The 18,772-nt window shown below is 47.0% G+C and overlaps 1 protein-coding gene across 2 annotated transcripts in view; it reads left to right on the forward strand.

Annotated features, from left to right (window-relative positions):
* The window catches only part of UNG (uracil DNA glycosylase), a 55,378-nt gene extending 44,529 nt beyond the window's left edge, over positions 1–10,849 (forward strand). For both annotated transcript variants that reach the window (XM_073582600.1, XM_073582599.1), the window contains 2 exons: positions 3,025–3,203; positions 10,218–10,849. In XM_073582600.1, the coding sequence (XP_073438701.1) occupies positions 3,025–3,203; positions 10,218–10,358 (320 nt within the window). In that variant the 3' untranslated portion in view covers positions 10,359–10,849. The remainder of the gene's footprint in view (positions 1–3,024; positions 3,204–10,217) is intronic.
* Positions 10,850–18,772: the final 7,923 nt, after the last annotated feature.

Raw genomic sequence — 18,772 nt, forward strand, 5'->3', positions numbered from 1 at the left:
CTGTACTCACACACAGACAGCCGTGAATAGTGCAGAGAACTGAAAGGCTGCAGAAAGGCTCCGCTGTCTACTCCTATATAGTGTTTGCAACCAATGTAGATGCATACGGATGGATGCACACTAATAGGAGAATTTAATGAAAAATGAGCAGCAATAAAGCAAAAATAAATATGTATGAGGCAGTGACGCACGCTGAGCGGCCTACAACCAGAGGTGGCTGCAGGACACAATACAGCATGAGGTGCACTCACACCGACCTTGCGGACAGCTGTGAACAGCGCTGCAAGGCAAAAGAAAGCTTCTCACAGGGGTTGCTAAACTAGCCTGGGTAAAGCACAATCTAGCAAATCGATATTTCTAACTTTCCCTCAGAGTCACAAGAGCAGCGTCCTGTCCCTAACTGAATTCACAGCAGAGTGAACCCAAAATGGCGGCGGCTTTTATAGTGCATCATGACATCATTTCAGCAGCCAATCACAGCCATGCCATTAGTTAACATGCTTACATGCCTAACAGGACGTGCCCACATTTCTTAGGATTCCTCATTGGCTGAATCAAATCAAACTGGCTCATAGCATTATGGGAACTTCCGATTCCGGTATTCGATATGTAAAAGTATCGGAATTCCGATACCCGATATTTGCGGTATCTGAATGCTCAACACTAGTGCTAAGTGCAAGTTCTCGAGTATGCACAGAGTATTGCGGTTGCTCGAGTGACATGTTCTAGTCCCTGCAGCCGCATGTTTCGTGACCGTTAAACAGCCACAAGACATGCAGGGGATTGCCCATATTTATCAAACAATCCCTACTTGTTTTGTGGTGGTCGAACAACCGAGAAACATGCAACCGTGGGGACTCGAACATGTTACTCGAGTACCAGCGATACTCAGTGCATACCTAAGTAACTAGCACTTGTGTTCATCCCTACTACTAATGTAGAAAAACAGATGCCATATAGATGAAAAATCATTTTTTCGGGTTAAAAGTCAGATGAGGTTTTTTTTGTTTTTGTTTTTTCATCCGGTCATGTGAAGTTAGTATGTCATAAAGAAGTTAAAAGGAATCTACCAGCAGGATTTCTCCCCCCAAACAATATGTGCTTGTAAATCTTTCACAGACAAGTCCAGCAGTATCACCTTTAAAAGTCCAGTCCTTTCCTTCATTACTGAGAAATCAGCTCTTGAATTTGAATTGATATGCAAATTAGGCTAAAGAGCCATTTGTAGATATGAAGCCTCTTTCACTCCAGCTCTATTCCCTGCCCAGTTCCGCCACTGCCTCCTGCTTGACCGACAGCCTCTGTGCTGTGTGACTTCAGGCAAAGGCGTTGCCAATCAAGCAGGTGGAGGAAGCGCTGGGTTGGGAATAGAGTTGGAGTGACAGAGGCTTCAGATCTACAGTCTCATTTGCATATGAATTGAAATGCTGATTTCTAAATAACTGAATGGACTGGCCATGTAAAGGTATCTCTGAACTTGTTTGAATGAATGATCTATCCCCTTGTTAAAAATGTATCTTTACATACCCAAAATTCTTTACATTGTGTGATACATCTATTTCATTCTGAAAAAAATATTCCTTAAAAGAAGTCTGTAAACCCCCCCCCCCCCTCAAATTTAATTAAACTATTCAGAACTTCATAAATGGAACTTGGACCCGTGGCCACCTTCACACGATCAGTATTTGTAAACCAAGACCAGGAGTATGTGAAAAATACAGAAGTGGTGACGTGTTTCTATTCTACTTTAACTCTGATTGTTCCACTCCTGGTTTTGGCTTACAAATGAAATAATAAAAAGGGGAAAGGGATATGGTCAGCTCAGCATGTGCGTGAATATAGTCTCCATTTTTAAATGTTGTTGAAAAAGTAACTAAATGCTGAACATGTGAACTTGGCCTAAGGGTGTGTGCACATGCGGATTCTGCTGCGGATACGCAGCGGTTTTGGCAGTACCTTAATATCCTATGGGAAATAGAAACCGCAGTGCAGACAGTGCGGATTTTTCCGCGGTTTCTAATCCACAGGAAGAATTGAAATGTCAATTCTTTCTGCGGATTCCGCTGCGGTTTACCATCTCCTCCATTGTAGAGGTGATAAACCGCAGGGCATAACCGCAGGCTAATCCGCAGATAAACTGCAGGTCTTTTGACCAGCGGATTTACCCGCAAATTTTGCAAAATCCATGCGGATCAATCCGCAGCAGAATCCGCAGCGAGTGCACACACCTTATGGGTTGGGTTTGTTTGTTTTTTATTTACACCAGGGACACCAGCATTTAAAGGGAACCTGTCACGTCATAAACCGCTTCAAATCTGCAGGTTGCTAGTGTTAATAAGGTGCCTGGTTGCAATACCCATAGAAAATTAACTTTATTACTTCCGAGAGCCCCCGACATTGAATCATGCATGCATGTTGGCACAGTTTCGGTCACTGATGTACTGCAGGACCGGCTGTCAGTCATAGTGTCGGGGCATGTTAATAGCTGTCGCTCGCAGTTCTGTAAGGGTTGACTGTAGCCACGCCTGTATGCCTGAAAGTACCTGCAGATTATCTTTATATTATTTCTATATCTGCAAGTTAAGAGCGTTATCAGACATGACAGGTCCTATTTTAAAGGGGATATCCGGGAGTTTGTTAGAAAAAAAAAGTGCCTAAGACCTAACAGGCAGATAGTTGCTACCTACCAACCTGTGTTGCCAGCACCGTTCTTCGCTGACATGGAGCTGCGGCTTCTTTTCCGCCCTGCTCTGTCAATGGGGCATAACTGCTGACGTCATGCTGATAGACAGCTAGCTCCCCTAGTTCTATATTGGGGATCCGGTTGTAAATCTACATGATGTCGGCAGTCTTGCCCTGTCATCAGAGAAGAAAATAAACCACCACTCCGCCGACGTGACGTCAGTAGAGGCAGCTGACTTGCCGACAGGAGCAGTCCTTTTACAAAGTCCTGGATATTCCCTATAAGAAAGGATAGTCAAAGTTAGGTAAATCTTTTTCTTTTTTTTTCTTTTTATTGTTTAGGAGTCCTTCTATTAAATGCTGTCTTAACAGTTCGTGCACACAATGCAAATTCGCACAAGGACAGAGGATGGGAACAGTTTACAGATTCAGTGGTGTCATGGCTAAACAAGAACCTGGATGGCTTGGTCTTCATGCTGTGGGGGGCCTATGCTCAGAAGAAAGGCATCAGCATTGACAGAGTAAGTTATGGTATCTTTTTAGTGTTTTAATCCATGTCTTTAATGTCCATAAAACACTGCTTAACCAGTATGCAATTGGGGTTCATGGTGTGGCCCAGAGCTCAGTGCACTATTCTAGCCCCTGAATTTTCACCACATGACCCCTCCCTATACATGGACAGTGCCTGTTTGCCTGGAGTGAGCACTGCCTGAACAGTGTCCTTGCTAAACCTATAGAAGAAGAAAAGCGAGCGGCCGCAGGACAAGAGATCTGTGTTTCTGCATAGAGGAGGACCGTATTATGTTAAGGCAGTGGTTTTTGTTTGTTTGGTTTTAATAAGTTTCTTGATTTAAAAAAAAAAAAAAAGCAAAAGGCAGAACCTTATGCAACTTGGGTACAAGAGTGGCAAACATATAAACCAATTTTCATACATGTTACAAACCAAATGCCCTCCCTCCCTGCCCCTGAATTAATACGGTTACCCCTCCACTCTTTGCGGTCATTTGTCATTGAACACCAATCAAGTTTAAGTGATATTGTTTCCGTAGGTTAAGTACCCTATTTAGTATTACACATTCCAAGTAAGACCGGAATTAAAAAAAGACCAACAGATGGGAAAACAACATTCTTTGCTTGTGCCCAGGGGTGAACCTAGCCTCTCTGCTGCCTGAGGTGAACTTGAAAATGGCGCAACCCTCCCCATAGTAAAATCAGTACAAATAAGTCTGGTTTACTCTTTACTAGCCTATCCTGACGCGCATGTAAAATATATACACTTTTAAATAGGAATATATTTGAAACCTCAATCTTTACACTTGTCTCCAGGGACTCAATGCTGCCTGAGGTGAAGTGATCTACTTGCTTCATTTTAGGTGCACCTTTGGCCCGGGAACAGTGCTTACTGTAGTGCTTCTTCCCTGGCGGCCATCCGTGTGGGACTGATGCGGCACACAGTTGCCACACGTATTACACACGGACACGGATATCTTCACTACCGGTTTTTCCGGTACCGAAAATATCAGGATGTGTGAAACCAGCCTAAAGCCACATTCACACGTTCTGTATTTGGTCAGTATTTTACCTCAGTATTTGTAAGCTAAATCGGGAGTTGGTGAGAAATCCAGAAGTGGTGACGTGTTTCTCTTATACTTTTCCTCTGATTGTTCCACTCCTGGTTTTGGCCTACAAATACTGAGGTAAAATACTGAACATGTGAATGTGGCCTGATAGAGGGTTTCTGCTACTTCTGACTTCCTGCAGACAGATGTTGCAGTGACAAGATGGCGCAGATAAAAGGTGGAGATGGTGACATTATACACAGGAGCTCTGTATACAATGTCAGTGTACAGGTAATACAGTGATCACCGGTGACATTATACACAGGAGCTCTGTATATAATGTATAGGTAATACAGTACAGTGATCACCGGTGACATTATACACCAGACTGCTGTATATAGTATGCAATGTATAGTGTCAGTGTACAGGTAACACACTAACTCGCCAGTGACGTCTTTATGTGAAGTTCTCGTAGTTTTCATCTTTCATCCAGCACAGACCGCTGTCAATTCTTCCAGCCAGGGCTCGTCTCTGCAGGAAATGACACAGTTATCTAGAGCACCATTTCCAGAACACATTACTTAATTTTATCCCAAATTCTAAACTACTCCATATGAAGAAAAAAGCGACAGTGTCGCTCTGCACATTAACAGGACTGCCCATCCATTTAAAACAGTATCCTCAAAAAATAAAATACATCACTGCAGTATTAATATCTTTTAGCATGTAAAGTAGGAGTAGAACAATCTACAAAATAGATTCTGTGTAGCAACTTGGATATTAAAACTTAACCTTTATTAGGTAAAATTGTAAAAAGCCAAATTAGTCAAACAACAAAAACAAAGGGGTACCACAGTGAAGGAAGTTCCCTATAACCAACAAACAGAGAAAGAGAGGGGGTGTTAAAAAGGTACTACTGGCCTCTCAGATCCTCAATATTTATCTGACCTAATAGCAAAATGACTATAGTTGCCCATAGGATATGTCATCCACTTGCCCAAGTAAGTCACAATAACGTGTTGTGAATTCACTTTCTGGCCTCCCTCTGGTTATTACTGAAGGTAGTGAAGCTGGTCAGATCGACAGAGGGGTTGCCAGTTCTCTTTCTGGGCTCCCTCTGGTGGTTACTGGAGGTAATGGAGCTGATCTGATTGACAGAGGCTTGCCACCTGATAATGATGACGACGATTGGAGATCAGGGGTTTCAGATTGGGATTTAAGACAGCTGACTCCCTCTATCCCTGCTGGTGATTTGCTTCCTGTTCCTCCTGAGGTCTGATTTCTCCAGCTCTGTCCCTGCATGTTCAGCTAAGTGGTTTATTTGCTATTCTGTTTGCATTTGATCTGGTTTTGTCTATCTCTTCTCGGAGCGGGTCAGCCCACTCCTGCTGGGGCTGTGCTGAATCATCGCCCATATGTTACTGCTTGTGCCAGTTTGTTTTATCCCCTGTTAGATTGGTCTCTTTTTGCTCGGCTTTCAGAATATACCAGAGTGCTGATATAGTTGGGGGCGAAGTCGTGTGTCTTCAGTGTTTTTTGCATCAGACGTGTTGACTTTTTGCAGGGTTTTTTGCGTGGTTGCAGTGTCTTTCCTGTCCTGTCTAGTCAGTGTGGGCCCCATCATTTGCTCAGTCTATTTTCCTGCCTGCGTTTGTGTTTTCATCTTGTCTCACCGACAATATATGATTGGGGGCTATCTATTCCTTTGGGGTCTGCTCTGGGGCAGTTTAGATTTCACTTTTCTTGCTTTAGGCTTAGTTTGCTCTCCAGCTGTGCCGAGGCGTCTAGGATCATTGTAGGTACGCTCCATGGCTACTGCTAGTTGTGTGGATAGGATCATGGGTCTGCAATCCGCTTAGGTACCAACCTCTCTGGTTTTCTGTGGCTTAGCCTGGACCTGCTCTCCTCCTCGGTGACCCATTCATAGCAAACATGTATGGGTATCAAATCCTTTTCTTATAAGCACGACTTATTTGTACCATATAAATGAGATCATGTATATACTATTCATCCTATCATGATCCGCTCACATGGCCGGCATCCCCGATTCCAAGGCGATCCCATTGTCCGCGCTGGCAGAGGAGGACATGGTGATGGATCTGAAGCATTCCCTGAAGTGCCTCCATGGTTCCGTCACAATCTCCTCATGAAATTACCTAATTTCCGGTCAGCTTCCAGCACGTCACTTCCGGTGGAACGTCACGTGCGAGTCTTAAAGTGCTCCACGGGGCTCCGCCGTGTAGTACTGTGTCCGCTGGAAAAGTAAGCTCCCGGCCGGAACAGCGAGGCAGACTCTCAAAATCGGGACTGCTCCTCTGGATCTGGGACGGTTGGGAGGTATGAATGCCCCCCACCATACACTGACCTCGTACACGCACGGCTCTGCACACCGCATACACGCGCGGCTCCGCTACATCCACCCTGTAAACCCCTTCTGACCCCACACACAAACTTCCCCTCATCCAGCACCATGACAACCAGCACAGCAGCGTCCTGCACACACTGAGGCCCCTGATCACGTGACCCCTGACTTCTCCCCTCCTGTGACCTCATCACAGGTCCGGTGCGCACAGAGTAGCCGTGTATGAGCAACCCCAGCAGATGAGGAGAGGAAAATCTGCCGCCCCCTATCTTCAGGGACGCACCGCCTCCTGAGGCAAAGGGCTCAACTTGCCTCATAGTAGGTGCACCCCCTGCTTGTGCCTCAGAAACTACGACTGGTCATCTAATCCATTCTCCCCACACTTTCCCAAATTTAACGATGCGCCAATACTTTCCCATAGCCCGACTAATCGAGGGCATGTCCATAGGATGTGCATTAAGTCCACCCTCTTCTCTCTACAACGTGGACAACAGTCATCAGATCTATATACTTTTGGAGCACTGTAGACTTTGTGTAAGAAACAATTGGGACCTTCTCTACCCCATATTTATTGAGACCAATCCTGTCGATTCTATTACATCATTCCATTCCTCAGTGGAAATACTGCCCACGTCTTTCTCATTTAGCCTTGACCGATCCCATTCGATCTCCCAGAATATTTAACGGCAAGGAGTTATTTAAAAAAAATAAATATTAGTAGTTTTAGTGTGTACCACAAAGTCTAACAACCAATTAAAGGAAATGGTAAGATCATAGATGGTTTCCTGAGCCCTCATTGCAAGTACTTAGCCCGAATTGCACAAATTAAACTCCTGCTTTAGGTGGCCAAATGTACAAAAATGGCCATCTAAGTACAACTGCTAAAAATACTTCAGCCCCTGATTTCTCCATTCCCCAAATCCCTCCAGATGCTGCAGTTCCCTCAAGTTAGGATTATTCCACAGGGGAGTATACTTTGAGCAGCCTTTATTTTTTTTTTTTTTACATGTCCACCAAATATTTTGAAATAGAGAGGTGGCATCTCATTGCCCTTGAATTTGTGTGATTCTAACAAATCTAGTAAGTTATTTTTCCCCCCTCCAAATGTTTTATTAATATCCTCCCTGTCTCCTGAGTCCCTTCCAATCTCATCTACTAAAATGCTGAAACTGGAGAGCTAAGTAATACCCCCAGATATGAGGCAGCACTAATTCAAAGGCGCAATACATGCAGACTCCAGGAGCGCGAACATATTTTTCGAGCACACCAAAGTCACTCGGTTATCACACGAGCATGCTCAGATATCTCCTTATCCAAGCACGTTCACTCATCACTAATCAAAATGTTTGGACACCAGAGTGGTATCAACAGAAATATGTTTGCCGTGTAAAAAAAAAACCTCGCACATCTCCAAAAAAGTTATAGGTCTCAGAAAATAACTCTAACTAAATTATATTTTGACCACTGAAATATGAAAATGGTATGCTGTTCAACTGGAAGAGTAATAGTGCCAGGTAGTTGAAAATGAGACCCAATAAACTATGGCAGAATTGCATTTTTTTTCATCATTTTGCCACACTTGTAATTTTGTTTTCCCCTCATTTTTCAGTAGATTACATAGTAATGTGAATGGTTTCATTCAAAACAGCAACTCGTCCTGCAAAAAAAACTAGCTTTAAAGCTATGTTGGAAAAACAAATCAAATGGTTAGAAGAGCGTAGTAAAAATTGAAAGGTCAAAAAACTGAAAATTTGTCATTTTTTCTGTATGTAAATGATTATCCCTCCTTATTGTATTTTGCTCTGTTGGTGTATGACATCCAAACTAAATATTGCTAGTTTTAGCTTGTATCTTTTTTTCTTGTTCTAATAACGAATTTCTAGTTTTGCTGTAATTAAAAAATAAATAAATAAACCCTGACAACTGTCTAATGGGAGATGAGCGATTTACAATATGCTGTTGCTTTGTCACAGATCTACAGCGTTTTTTGGCATCCTGTTGTTTCATTAAGAAAATGTGTAAATGGGCCATCAGCTGTCTAGCCTACAGCTCTTCATGTTTTTGATTCTTGATGCAATCGCGTGTCCAGTGTCAAACAGCATGCTGTTACAACACCGAAAATTTTGCAACACATAGAATGTTGTTTTACTTACCGTATTTTCCGCTTTGTAAGACGCACTTTTTTCCCCCCAAAATTTGGGGGGAAAACAGGGGTGCGTCTTACAAAGCGGACATGCCTTACTTAGGCTGTGATCGGGGGCGTCCGGCGGTTGCTGGCCGCTGCTGCGGGTGTGTCCGGTGCCGCGTTGTGTGCCCGTCGATGCCCGGGGCTCTGCCAACATTGTGCGACAGGCCAGAGCCCCGGCATTTCCTCAGTTCCCTGTGTGCCGGTAAAAAGATGGCCGCCGGCGCGTGCGCAGATGGGATCTCGGGACCCAGTTCTCGAGAGATGAGATTTGAAATCTCATCTCTCTAGAGGTGGGTCCCGAGATCCCATCTGCGCACGCGCCGGCGGCCATTTTCCCTGGGTTCCCTGTGTGCGCGCGGTGGTGCCTGCAAAAAAATGGCCGCCGCGCGTGCGCAGATGGGATCTCGGGATCCAGCTCTCGAGAGATGAGATTTCAGATCTCATCTCTCGAGAACTGGTCCCGAGATCCCATCTGCGCACGCGCCGGCGGCCATTTTTTTTTTACCGGCACTTCAGCGCACATATACAGGGAACCGAGGAAATGCTGGGGCTCTGGTCTGTCGAACAATGTCGGCAGAGCCCCGGGCATCGATGGGCACACAACGCCGCACCGGAGCACCCGCAGCACCGGCTTCCAACCGCCGGACAAGTGGAGAAACCTGACACCAGCACAAGACTCTGCAGCAGCAACAGCACACATCGGAGCCCCCCCTCATCCCTGAATGCGGCCTGCAGCATCACTCCACGCCTGCCTCCTCCAGCAGCGAGCCTGGGACCCCTCTACACCGCAGCCACCAACCCCGGTAAGCAATAAGATGCAAGGATTATAAGAGGCACCACCATTTTATTAAAAAATATTTTTTTCTTATTTTTCTCCTCAAAAATTGTGGTGCGTCTTATAAAGCGAAAAATACGGTAATTAAAAAATCCATTTTCTATTCTTTTTCTTTCAGTGTTCTTTTTATTGAAAAGGTGTGAATGAAACAAACAGTGTTTGAGGAAGAAGCAGTATCTATGATGGAAACAGTAATAAATGCTTCCGGCAAAGTTTAGAGGCAATTTTGTGTATGAGGATTCAATCACTGTTATTAAAAGAATTATAGAAACTTTCCACATTTGTTGGAAAGAATGATAAAAGTAAATCAAAAGGAATCTGGGACAAAGGAGAGGGGGAGGGAGTAGAAAGGAGGGAGAATAGTCGGCGAGGGGGGAAGTAGCACCTTGGGATTCGTGTTTAGTAAAGAGTTTTTTATACATTTAAGAGGTGCCAAGAACATTTTCTTTTATGCTACATCCTTTTCCCAAACTGAGGCAGAGCATTTTCTAAATTGTTGTTCTGCTATGCACTTTGGAATAAATCAATAGGAAATCCATAACTTATATAATTGAGCCATATTAATTAAGGTCTCCTATTTTTCTCTCCTAGAAACGTCATCTTGTACTACAGACTGTACATCCTTCTCCTCTGTCAGCACACAGAGGATTTTTTGGCTGCCGTCATTTCTCGAAGACAAACTCCTATTTGGAAGATTTGGGTAAAAAAGCGATTGACTGGAAAGCCTTATAGCCTGTTTCACAGTAGATGGTCAGACCTACTATTGGCAGCAGGAAGCATTGGTGGATCAGCTCCTTGTCTTTGCCATTGGTGCTGTTTCAGTTAATACTTGAATTTATGATTTCCATAAATTTTACAATACCCTGTTCTACAAAAAAAAATCTACAAGGAAGCTATAACTTAAATACACTATAGTCAGGACATTTAATGTGTGAGAAATCTACATGAATGTTGTTAGAATGTTGTTTAATGAAAATGCTACCCTTATTAATGTTTAACATACTGCATGAACATCTCATGCAGACACAAAATTTAGAAATGTTTTGTAGCCTCTTGGTGAAGTCAGAATGTGAACATCTCATGTAAGGGGCATTTTCTTGTACTGCATTATTCAGTTGGTATATAGTTTGTATATTTAAACTTATTTTTATAGTTGCCATGTTTTGATACAAACTGGTGAATGTGAATCTATTTTTTATTTTTAATAAATAGTGTTTTGAGAAGTGAGGTGTGTGGGTTTTTTTTCTTTATCGCCTTATTGGGGGACACAGAATACCATGGGGTGTATGCTGCTGCTGCTAGGAGGCTGACACTATGCAAAAACAAGAAAATTAGCTCCTCCCCGGCAGTATACACCCACCGACAGGCACCAAGCACCTCAGTTTGTGCTTAGTGTCTGTAGGAGGCGGACCGGGATCTCCCCAGATCCGCAGTTTTAATCCAATTTTCCTTTCAGGTTTAGTTTGAACTTTTTAATTTTCTCCCTCTTTTGTCTTTTAGGTTTTTTCCATTGGGAAACAGGGTATAAGTTATCACCCTGATTTCCTATATCATGCGGCTGAGCGAGCAGTGTGGTGTCACCCACATCGCAACTCTCAGTACCGCAGGCAGGACTTTTCCCTATCACCTTCTGGTGATAAGGGTTGCGGACAGGTGGCTGGTCCTTGCCGAATCCCCCTCCTCACCCCTTTCTCAGGACAGGGCTGAGAGGAAGAAGGCGATCGTAGGTGTTCCAAGAAAGCCGTCTTCTGCAGGATGCGGGTACAGAGGACTCCTTCCCCTCCCAGCGGCCTGCCGTTTCCCCGTGGGCCCGTGTTCATCCTCTTCAGGGACGTCAGGTAAGTGCCTGTACGTTCCCTCCGGCCCCGCATAAGCTTCAGTGACCTGGGAGAAGAAGGGACCTTGTTGGTTTCAGGTCCACAGATTTGAATCTCCCGCCCTTTTCTGCCTGCCGCGCGCTCAGCCGCTTGCGTTCCTACACTTTCCCTGCTCTAGTCAGGGAGTCTATGGGGATCTCCTCACTCACCGCAGCGTCTCAAGCAGCAGGACCTGGATTGCATCCTTAGCGCGGTATGTCGGGCAAGGGGCTGCGGCGCCGTCAGGGTGGGAGGCACTTTCACTTTCACTTTCCCCTCAGCGCGGGGAACTCCTCTGCTCTCCCTCCTCCCTTCCTGAGCGCGCTCTTTTCAGCGCGCCCTTTCTAGCCCATCACAGGGCTTCTTTCTCTCTTGGATGCCAGCCCCCCTCTTCTGCCATGCCCTCTCCGTCGCTATTAACCAGGCGCGGCCGCTAAGCTCCGCCCCCATCTCCCAGCACAAGGATTTCCTGATGCCTGAATCACTCCTTCCTGCGCTGCTTGGGGGACACTTCGGCGTTTCTTCTGCTGCTCGCACAGAATCTCGGTAGGCTCGGCTCTGAGGTTAGCTTTCCTCGGCAGTTATTCCCTAATTTCTGCGGCCATTCAGTGCAGTTTACTTATGCCCAACCCTTCAGGGGATCTCTGCTTCAGGCCCACCGCTACCTATTACGCCTGTGCGTGCTGTAAAAAGAAGTGGGCATCGGGTCAGTCGTCCCCATTCTGCCCCCCCTGCAGTCCTTCAAATATGTCAGCATCTCAGGAACGCACAGAGTCCCGGGCGGAGGGCGCTCTTCCTTTCTCTCTCCCCCCGGAGTGGGCCATTACAATGTCACAGTCTGTTTCTGACTTGACAAAAGTATCACAGTCGCTGGTCCAGGTCTTAGAACGATTACCTCAGCTATCCTCAGCCACCTCTGCCCCGACCGCCTCTCGGGGTGAGTCGTCCGCACCTGACCGCGACCTTCAGAGAGACAGACAGGGAAGGACTTCTAGGAAGCGGGCTCTGTCCACTTCGTCTTCGAGCTCGCAGGGCCCTTCCGCTCCCAGGCCTCCTTCTCCTTCCTCGGATGACAACCTTCAGTCAGGCGATGATTCTCATTCGGAAGCTAGCTCAGAGGGGAACAGCGTTTCTAAAACGCGGGACATGGTCGATAGTCTTATTGCAGCTATCTTCCAAACACTAAAACTTAAACAGGATGAGGCTCCACCTCAGGAAAGCTCGGTTCTCCTTAAACGAGCCAGACCTCCGTCTCGAACCTTTCCCAATCACAACGATTTCGATACTACCTTATCCAAACACTGGGAGCGCCCTGAGCAACGTTTCTCAGGCCGCAAGTACTTGGACGTTCTGTACCCCTTTGACGCAGAACTGCTCTCAAAGTGGTCCAAGGCTCCCGAGGTAGATCCTCCAGTTTCCCGGATAGCCTCAAAAACGGTGCTCTTTCTGCCAGACGGGGCATCGCTCAAAGATCCTACTGACAGGCAGATTGAATCTCTGGCTAAGTCTATCTTTGAGGCATCTGGCGCCTCTCTCTGCCCTATTTTCGCATCCGCCTGGGTGGAGAAGGTCATTTCCGCTTGGGCAAAAATTCTTCGCAGAGGCATCTTAGCGTCAGCTCCTCAAGACGAGTTGGCAGATCTTGCAGATCAGATTAACCAGGCGGGAAAATACCTTTTGGCCGCCTGCTTGGACGCGGCCGGCTGCGTAGCAAGGGCTAACAGCAACATAGTAGCTGTACGCAGAGTCCTTTGGCTAAAGTCATGGAATGCGGACACTACTTCGAAAAAGTCGCTTACCAATCTGCCATTCCATGGCTCTAGGCTCTTTGGAGCAAAGCTGGATCAGATAATTTCCGATGCCACTGGAGGTAAAAGTACTTCGCTTCCCCAATCTCGACCAAAACGTCCTTTCAACAGAAGGGGTTTTCGACCATTCAGGCCCTTTCGTCCTTTCTCTGCCACGGAGAGAGCCACTCAACAGGATCGGCCGCCCGCCACCAGGGAGCGGGATCAGAGGAAACCTTCCTACAAACCCGCTCCTCGCTGGAGATCTAGAGGACAATATTCCAGATCTGCAGGAGCCAATTCCAGCAGATTTTCGTCTAAGTGACGGGTCACCCCCACCTGGAATTTCTTCCGGGGTGGGAGGCAGACTTTCCTTTTTTGCGGATGCTTGGCTGTCCGTTGTCGACGACGCTTGGGTCAGAGAACTCGTCGCATCCGGATACAAGATCGAATTTGCTTCACTCCCGAACAGACGGTTTTTCCGGTCTCGGCCTCCGCGACAGCGGGCCCAGATTCCGGGTTTTCTGCAGGCCATTTCCTCCCTTCTTTCCGCCGGAGTCATTGTTCCCGTTCCCTCAGACGAACGGCTTTCTGGGTTCTACTCCAATCTTTGTAGTCCCGAAGAAAGACGGCTCTCTTCGTCCTATTCTGGACCTCAAATTGCTCAATCGCCACGTGAAGATTCTTCATTTCAGGATGGAGTCTCTTCGGTCGGTGATTGCTTCCATGGAGCCCGGGGAATTTCTCTGCTTGGTGGACATTCGGGATGCCTATCTGCACATTCCAATTTGTGTGCAACATCAGAAGTATCTTCGATTTGCGTTTCAGGGAGACCACTTTCAGTTCACAGCTCTTCCTTTCGGCCTAGCTTCAGCGCCCCGTGTTTTCACGAAGGTGATGGCGACCGTCATGGCCATCCTTCGCTCCAGAGGGATCCTCATCATCCCTTATCTGGACGATCTTTTGATCAAGGGTTCGTCTCGCCAGGACTGTCTCTGGAGCCTTCAGATAACCCTGGACACTCTCAGCCGCCTAGGTTGGCTGGTCAACAAGGAGAAGTCCATTCTGATCCCCACCCAGCGTCTGACCTTTCTGGGTATGGAATTCGACACGAAGCTAGCCCATGTTTTTCTTCCAAAGGAAAAATTTACAACTCTGTCCAAGGGCATCAGAACTCTCAAGAGGCCTGCTCCCATTCCCATTCGGTTCTGCATGAAGGTCCTGGGGAAGATGGTGGCCTCCATGGAAGCAGTACCCTTTGCGCAGTTTCATCTTCGCCCCCTCCAGCTGTCTCTGCTTTCAGCCTGGGACAAGACCACCATGTCCTTGGACCGTCCAATTCGGCTTCCTCTCAGAGTGAGGCAGTCTCTCACTTGGTGGCTACGGCCAGCGTCAGTTCTCCAAGGGAGGTCCTTCCTTCCGCCTCAGTGGCAAGTCATCACCACCGATGCGAGCCTTCTAGGATGGGGAGCCGAGTTCCATCAGAAAGCGGCCCAAGGCCGCTGGAAGCCACAGGAGTCTCTCCTCCCAATCAATCTTTTGGAGATCAGAGCAATTTTCCTGGCCCTTCTTCATTGGCAGCCCCTCCTCTCCGGCAAGCCGGTCCGTATTCAGTCGGACAACGCCACGGCCGTGGCGTACATAAACCATCAGGGGGGCACGCGCAGCAAACAAGTAATGTCAGAAGTGGCCAAGATATTACGCTGGGCAGAACGTTACGTTCCGACAATCTCCGCCGTCCATATTCCAGGGGTGGAAAATTGGGCAGCCGACTTTCTGAGTCGCCAGGGCCTGGCGTCCGGCGAATGGTCCCTGCACCCCGCGTTTTTCTCTCAGATATGCGACCGTTCGGGCACCCCGGATGTCGATCTCATGGCATCTCGGATGAACCACAAGGTGCCGCAGTTCGTAGCCAGGTCCAGGGACCCTCTAGCCGTCGCGTGCGACGCACTGGTGACTCCGTGGTCCCAGTTTCAACTTCCGTATCTGTTCCCGCCTCTGGCATTGATCCCTCGAGTGGTCAAAAAGATAAAATCGGAAGGCGTACCAGTGATTCTAGTCGCTCCAGATTGGCCAAGACGGCCTTGGTACGCGGAACTGGTCAACATGCTCGCGGACGTTCCCTGGAGGCTTCCAGACCGTCCAGACCTTCTCTCACAAGGCCCCCTTTACCACGAGAATTCTCAGTCTCTGAGTTTGACGGCATGGCCGTTGAGACCGCAATTCTGAAGGAATCAGGTCTGTCCAGTCAGGTTATTCAAACTATGATCAGAGCCAGAAAACCAGCCTCTTCCCGCATTTACTATAGGTACTGGAAGGCTTTTTTCCGTTGGTGCGATGATAAAAGAGTCTTCCCAATGTCTTTTTCTATCCCATCTATCCTGGGGTTTCTTCAGTCTGGGTTAGACGCGGGTCTGTCCCTCAGTACGCTCAAGGGCCAGGTTTCCGCTCTCTCTATCCTCTTCCAAAGAGAGCTAGTTTCTCTACCACAGGTCAAAACCTTTCTGCAAGGGGTTTCCCACGTGGCTCTTCCTCATCATTCGCCAATAGACCCGTGGGATCTCAACCTCGTCCTTAGCGCTCTCCAGAAGGCGCCGTTCGAGCCTCTCCAGGACATTCCTTTGTCCCTTCTCTCTTGGAAGGTCACCTTTTTGATCGCCATGTCATCCATCAGAAGAGTTTCTGAATTGGCGGCCTTGTCATGTCGTTCCCCTTACCTCATTCTCCATCAGGACAAAGCCGTCCTCAGGCCCGTTCCTTCTTTTCTTCCAAAGGTGGTTTCCGCTTTCCATATCAATGAGGATATCGTCCTTCCTTCTTTTTGTCCGGCTCCATCTCATCCTCTTGAGAAGTCTCTCCACAAACTGGACGTAGTTAGAGCCCTGCGTGTCTATCTCGCCAGGACTTCTTCCTTTCGTCTGTCCGATTCCTTGCTGATCATCTCTGAAGGTCGCCAGAAGGGCCTTCCGGCTTCCAAATCCACGATCGCTCGCTGGATTCGTTCTACCATTCTGGAAGCGTATCGTCTTCAGGAAAAGTGGCCCCCTCCGGGAGTAAGTGCTCATTCCACCCGGGCTGTGGCGGCTTCGTGGGCTGCCCGTCACCAGGCCTCGGCCATGCAAATTTGCAAGGCTGCAACCTGGTCATCTTTGCACACCTTCACGAGGTTCTACAGGGTTCATACCCAGGCCTCGTCTGATGCTGTGGTTGGTAGGAAGGTTCTGCAGGCGGCGGTGGCTCACCGGCCGACCTAAGCCTTTCGGTTACTTTCGTTCCTTATTGCTGTTCCCACCCTTGGGACTGCTTTGGGACGTCCCATGGTATTCTGTGTCCCCCAATAAGGCGATAAAGAAAGATGGATTTTTGGTTCTTACCGTAAAATCTCTTTCTTGGAGCCTTCATTGGGGGACACAGCACCCTCCCTGTTTAAGTTGTACCGTGTTGGGTCTTAGAGTCCCTTGTTGGGTTGGTACATATGGTTCGAGTTTTTCTCGTTGCTTCTCCTACTGCTTTTTCACCAACTGAGGTGCTTGGTGCCTGTCGGTGGGTGTATACTGCCGGGGAGGAGCTAATTTTCTTGTTTTTGCATAGTGTCAGCCTCCTAGCAGCAGCAACATACACCCCATGGTATTCTGTGTCCCCCAATGAAGGCTCCAAGAAAGAGATTTTACGGTAAGAACCAAAAATCCATCTTTTTTCCCCTCCTTCCTTCAAGACATTAATCAAATTCAAACATAGAACATGCTGATGCATGCTATCAGCCAGGATATTTCTGCGAATTGACATACCAGCCTGTCCTGGTGATCATCTGGGTACAAGAGTTGTGACCGCCTCAATAACTGTGGGAACTTGGCTTCACAACAGAGGTATTGCTGGAACAGCCATACCTGGTTCCAGTATTATTACTGGCTGTTTATCCTTAAATAGCAATTGTAGTATTTAGAAGGAGATGGGGAGGCTTCCTCTCACCCATCAAAATTTCCACCCCTCTGGGATGTGATTGTGGTTTCCTAATGGTTATGGTGACAGTGAGTCAAAAATTGCTCTCCATGTATGGTGACCAATCATAGACGACCTGTAAGATAGATGTTGTTTATCAGTGTAAGTGCTCATGCAGACGAGCATATAAATCTGACATGTGCGAGCTAGAGTCAAAGACAGTATAAAAAAAGGCACAATTTTCAGAAAAGTGGTACATTTTCCTTTTTTTTTTTTTTTTCCTTTCTTGTCATCCATCTGCTGTTCTCCCACCGCCACCCTGCAGTGTTTTTCATATCCCTACAGGGGAAAATCTCATGAGAAATGCTCTTAGGTCGGGGTCACACTAAACGTATGGAAAATCGGTCCGAGTCTCCCTGCCGAGAGTCGCACAAGTGTTCTCCGTAGGTCATCCGTGTGTAATGCGTTTCCAATGCGATTTTTCTCTTGCCTATGTATCTGTATGACATGCGAATGGCTTTACATTTCTCACTGATTTTTCCCAATTGAATTTAATGGTTCAATGGGCTGAAATGAGGAAAATGTGTGCATATTTGTAGCAAGCTATATGGATTGTCTGTGTGGTGTCCCGAGTTTTTCTCGCACTCATAGGCTTGCATTGGTGATTCTCGGAAGATATACGCGTACAATTGCAGCATGATGCGTTTTTACACGCACATTAAATATGCCTGAGAAAAAATGTGATGATGTGAGTTGCCCCATAGATTAACACTGGTCCGAGTACTATGCAATGTATTATCGCATAGCAGACATCTGTATTCTACGGTAGTGTGACCCCGACCTTGGAGTGAAGATATCTTATCCTGTGTAGCTTCATTGTACAGACTATTGAGAGGTGAGGGTCTCCTAGCTTGGCCTTCCCTGCCAAGCAGTCCCGGGGCTGATACTTCTCTGAGTAGAGGTCCCTCAGCTATCAGTCACTGTATTAGAGTATGGATTTGTTGGGGGATTGGGAAGTCTCCGCCCCCCCCTCCACATGTCCGAGGTGGACATTTCTTTGGGTAGAGGTCCCACAGCTTACAGCCAGTGCACCTTCTGTAAAAATTCAGCATTCCTAGTTGTGATGCTGCTTCCCTCTTGGGTAGATGGGCTCTCAACATTACCAGCTCCCTTCTAATGGTATCTTGAGGGGAAGGTTATGAGGAAGGAAGGGGTGAAGCTATAGGATGGTGTGGAGGCAGCACAGGTAATTGCACTGTGTAATTGTCTCAAAGGGCTATGCTTCTGGGCTGATTCTAGCTTCATGCTCTTATGCCGAAGCTGGGCCTAGGGCAGTGATGGGCAACCTTTTGAGCTTGGCGTGTCAAAATACGCCAAAAAACCGAGCATAACACGGGTGTTGTCACTTCGAGAAAGAAAACATAATTTCTCCTACGCCTCATTGGGGGACACAGAGACAGTGGGTGTTATGCTGCTTCCACTAGGATGACACTAATTAAACCAGAATAAAGTTATCTCCTCCCCTGCAGTATACACCCTCACGCTGGATGAGATTTCTCCAGTT

The sequence above is a fragment of the Dendrobates tinctorius genome, unplaced genomic scaffold (assembly GCF_039654945.1).
Source record: "Dendrobates tinctorius isolate UK_male_01 unplaced genomic scaffold, ASM3965494v1 ptg000073l, whole genome shotgun sequence".
In the NCBI taxonomy this organism is placed as follows: domain Eukaryota; kingdom Metazoa; phylum Chordata; class Amphibia; order Anura; family Dendrobatidae; genus Dendrobates; species Dendrobates tinctorius.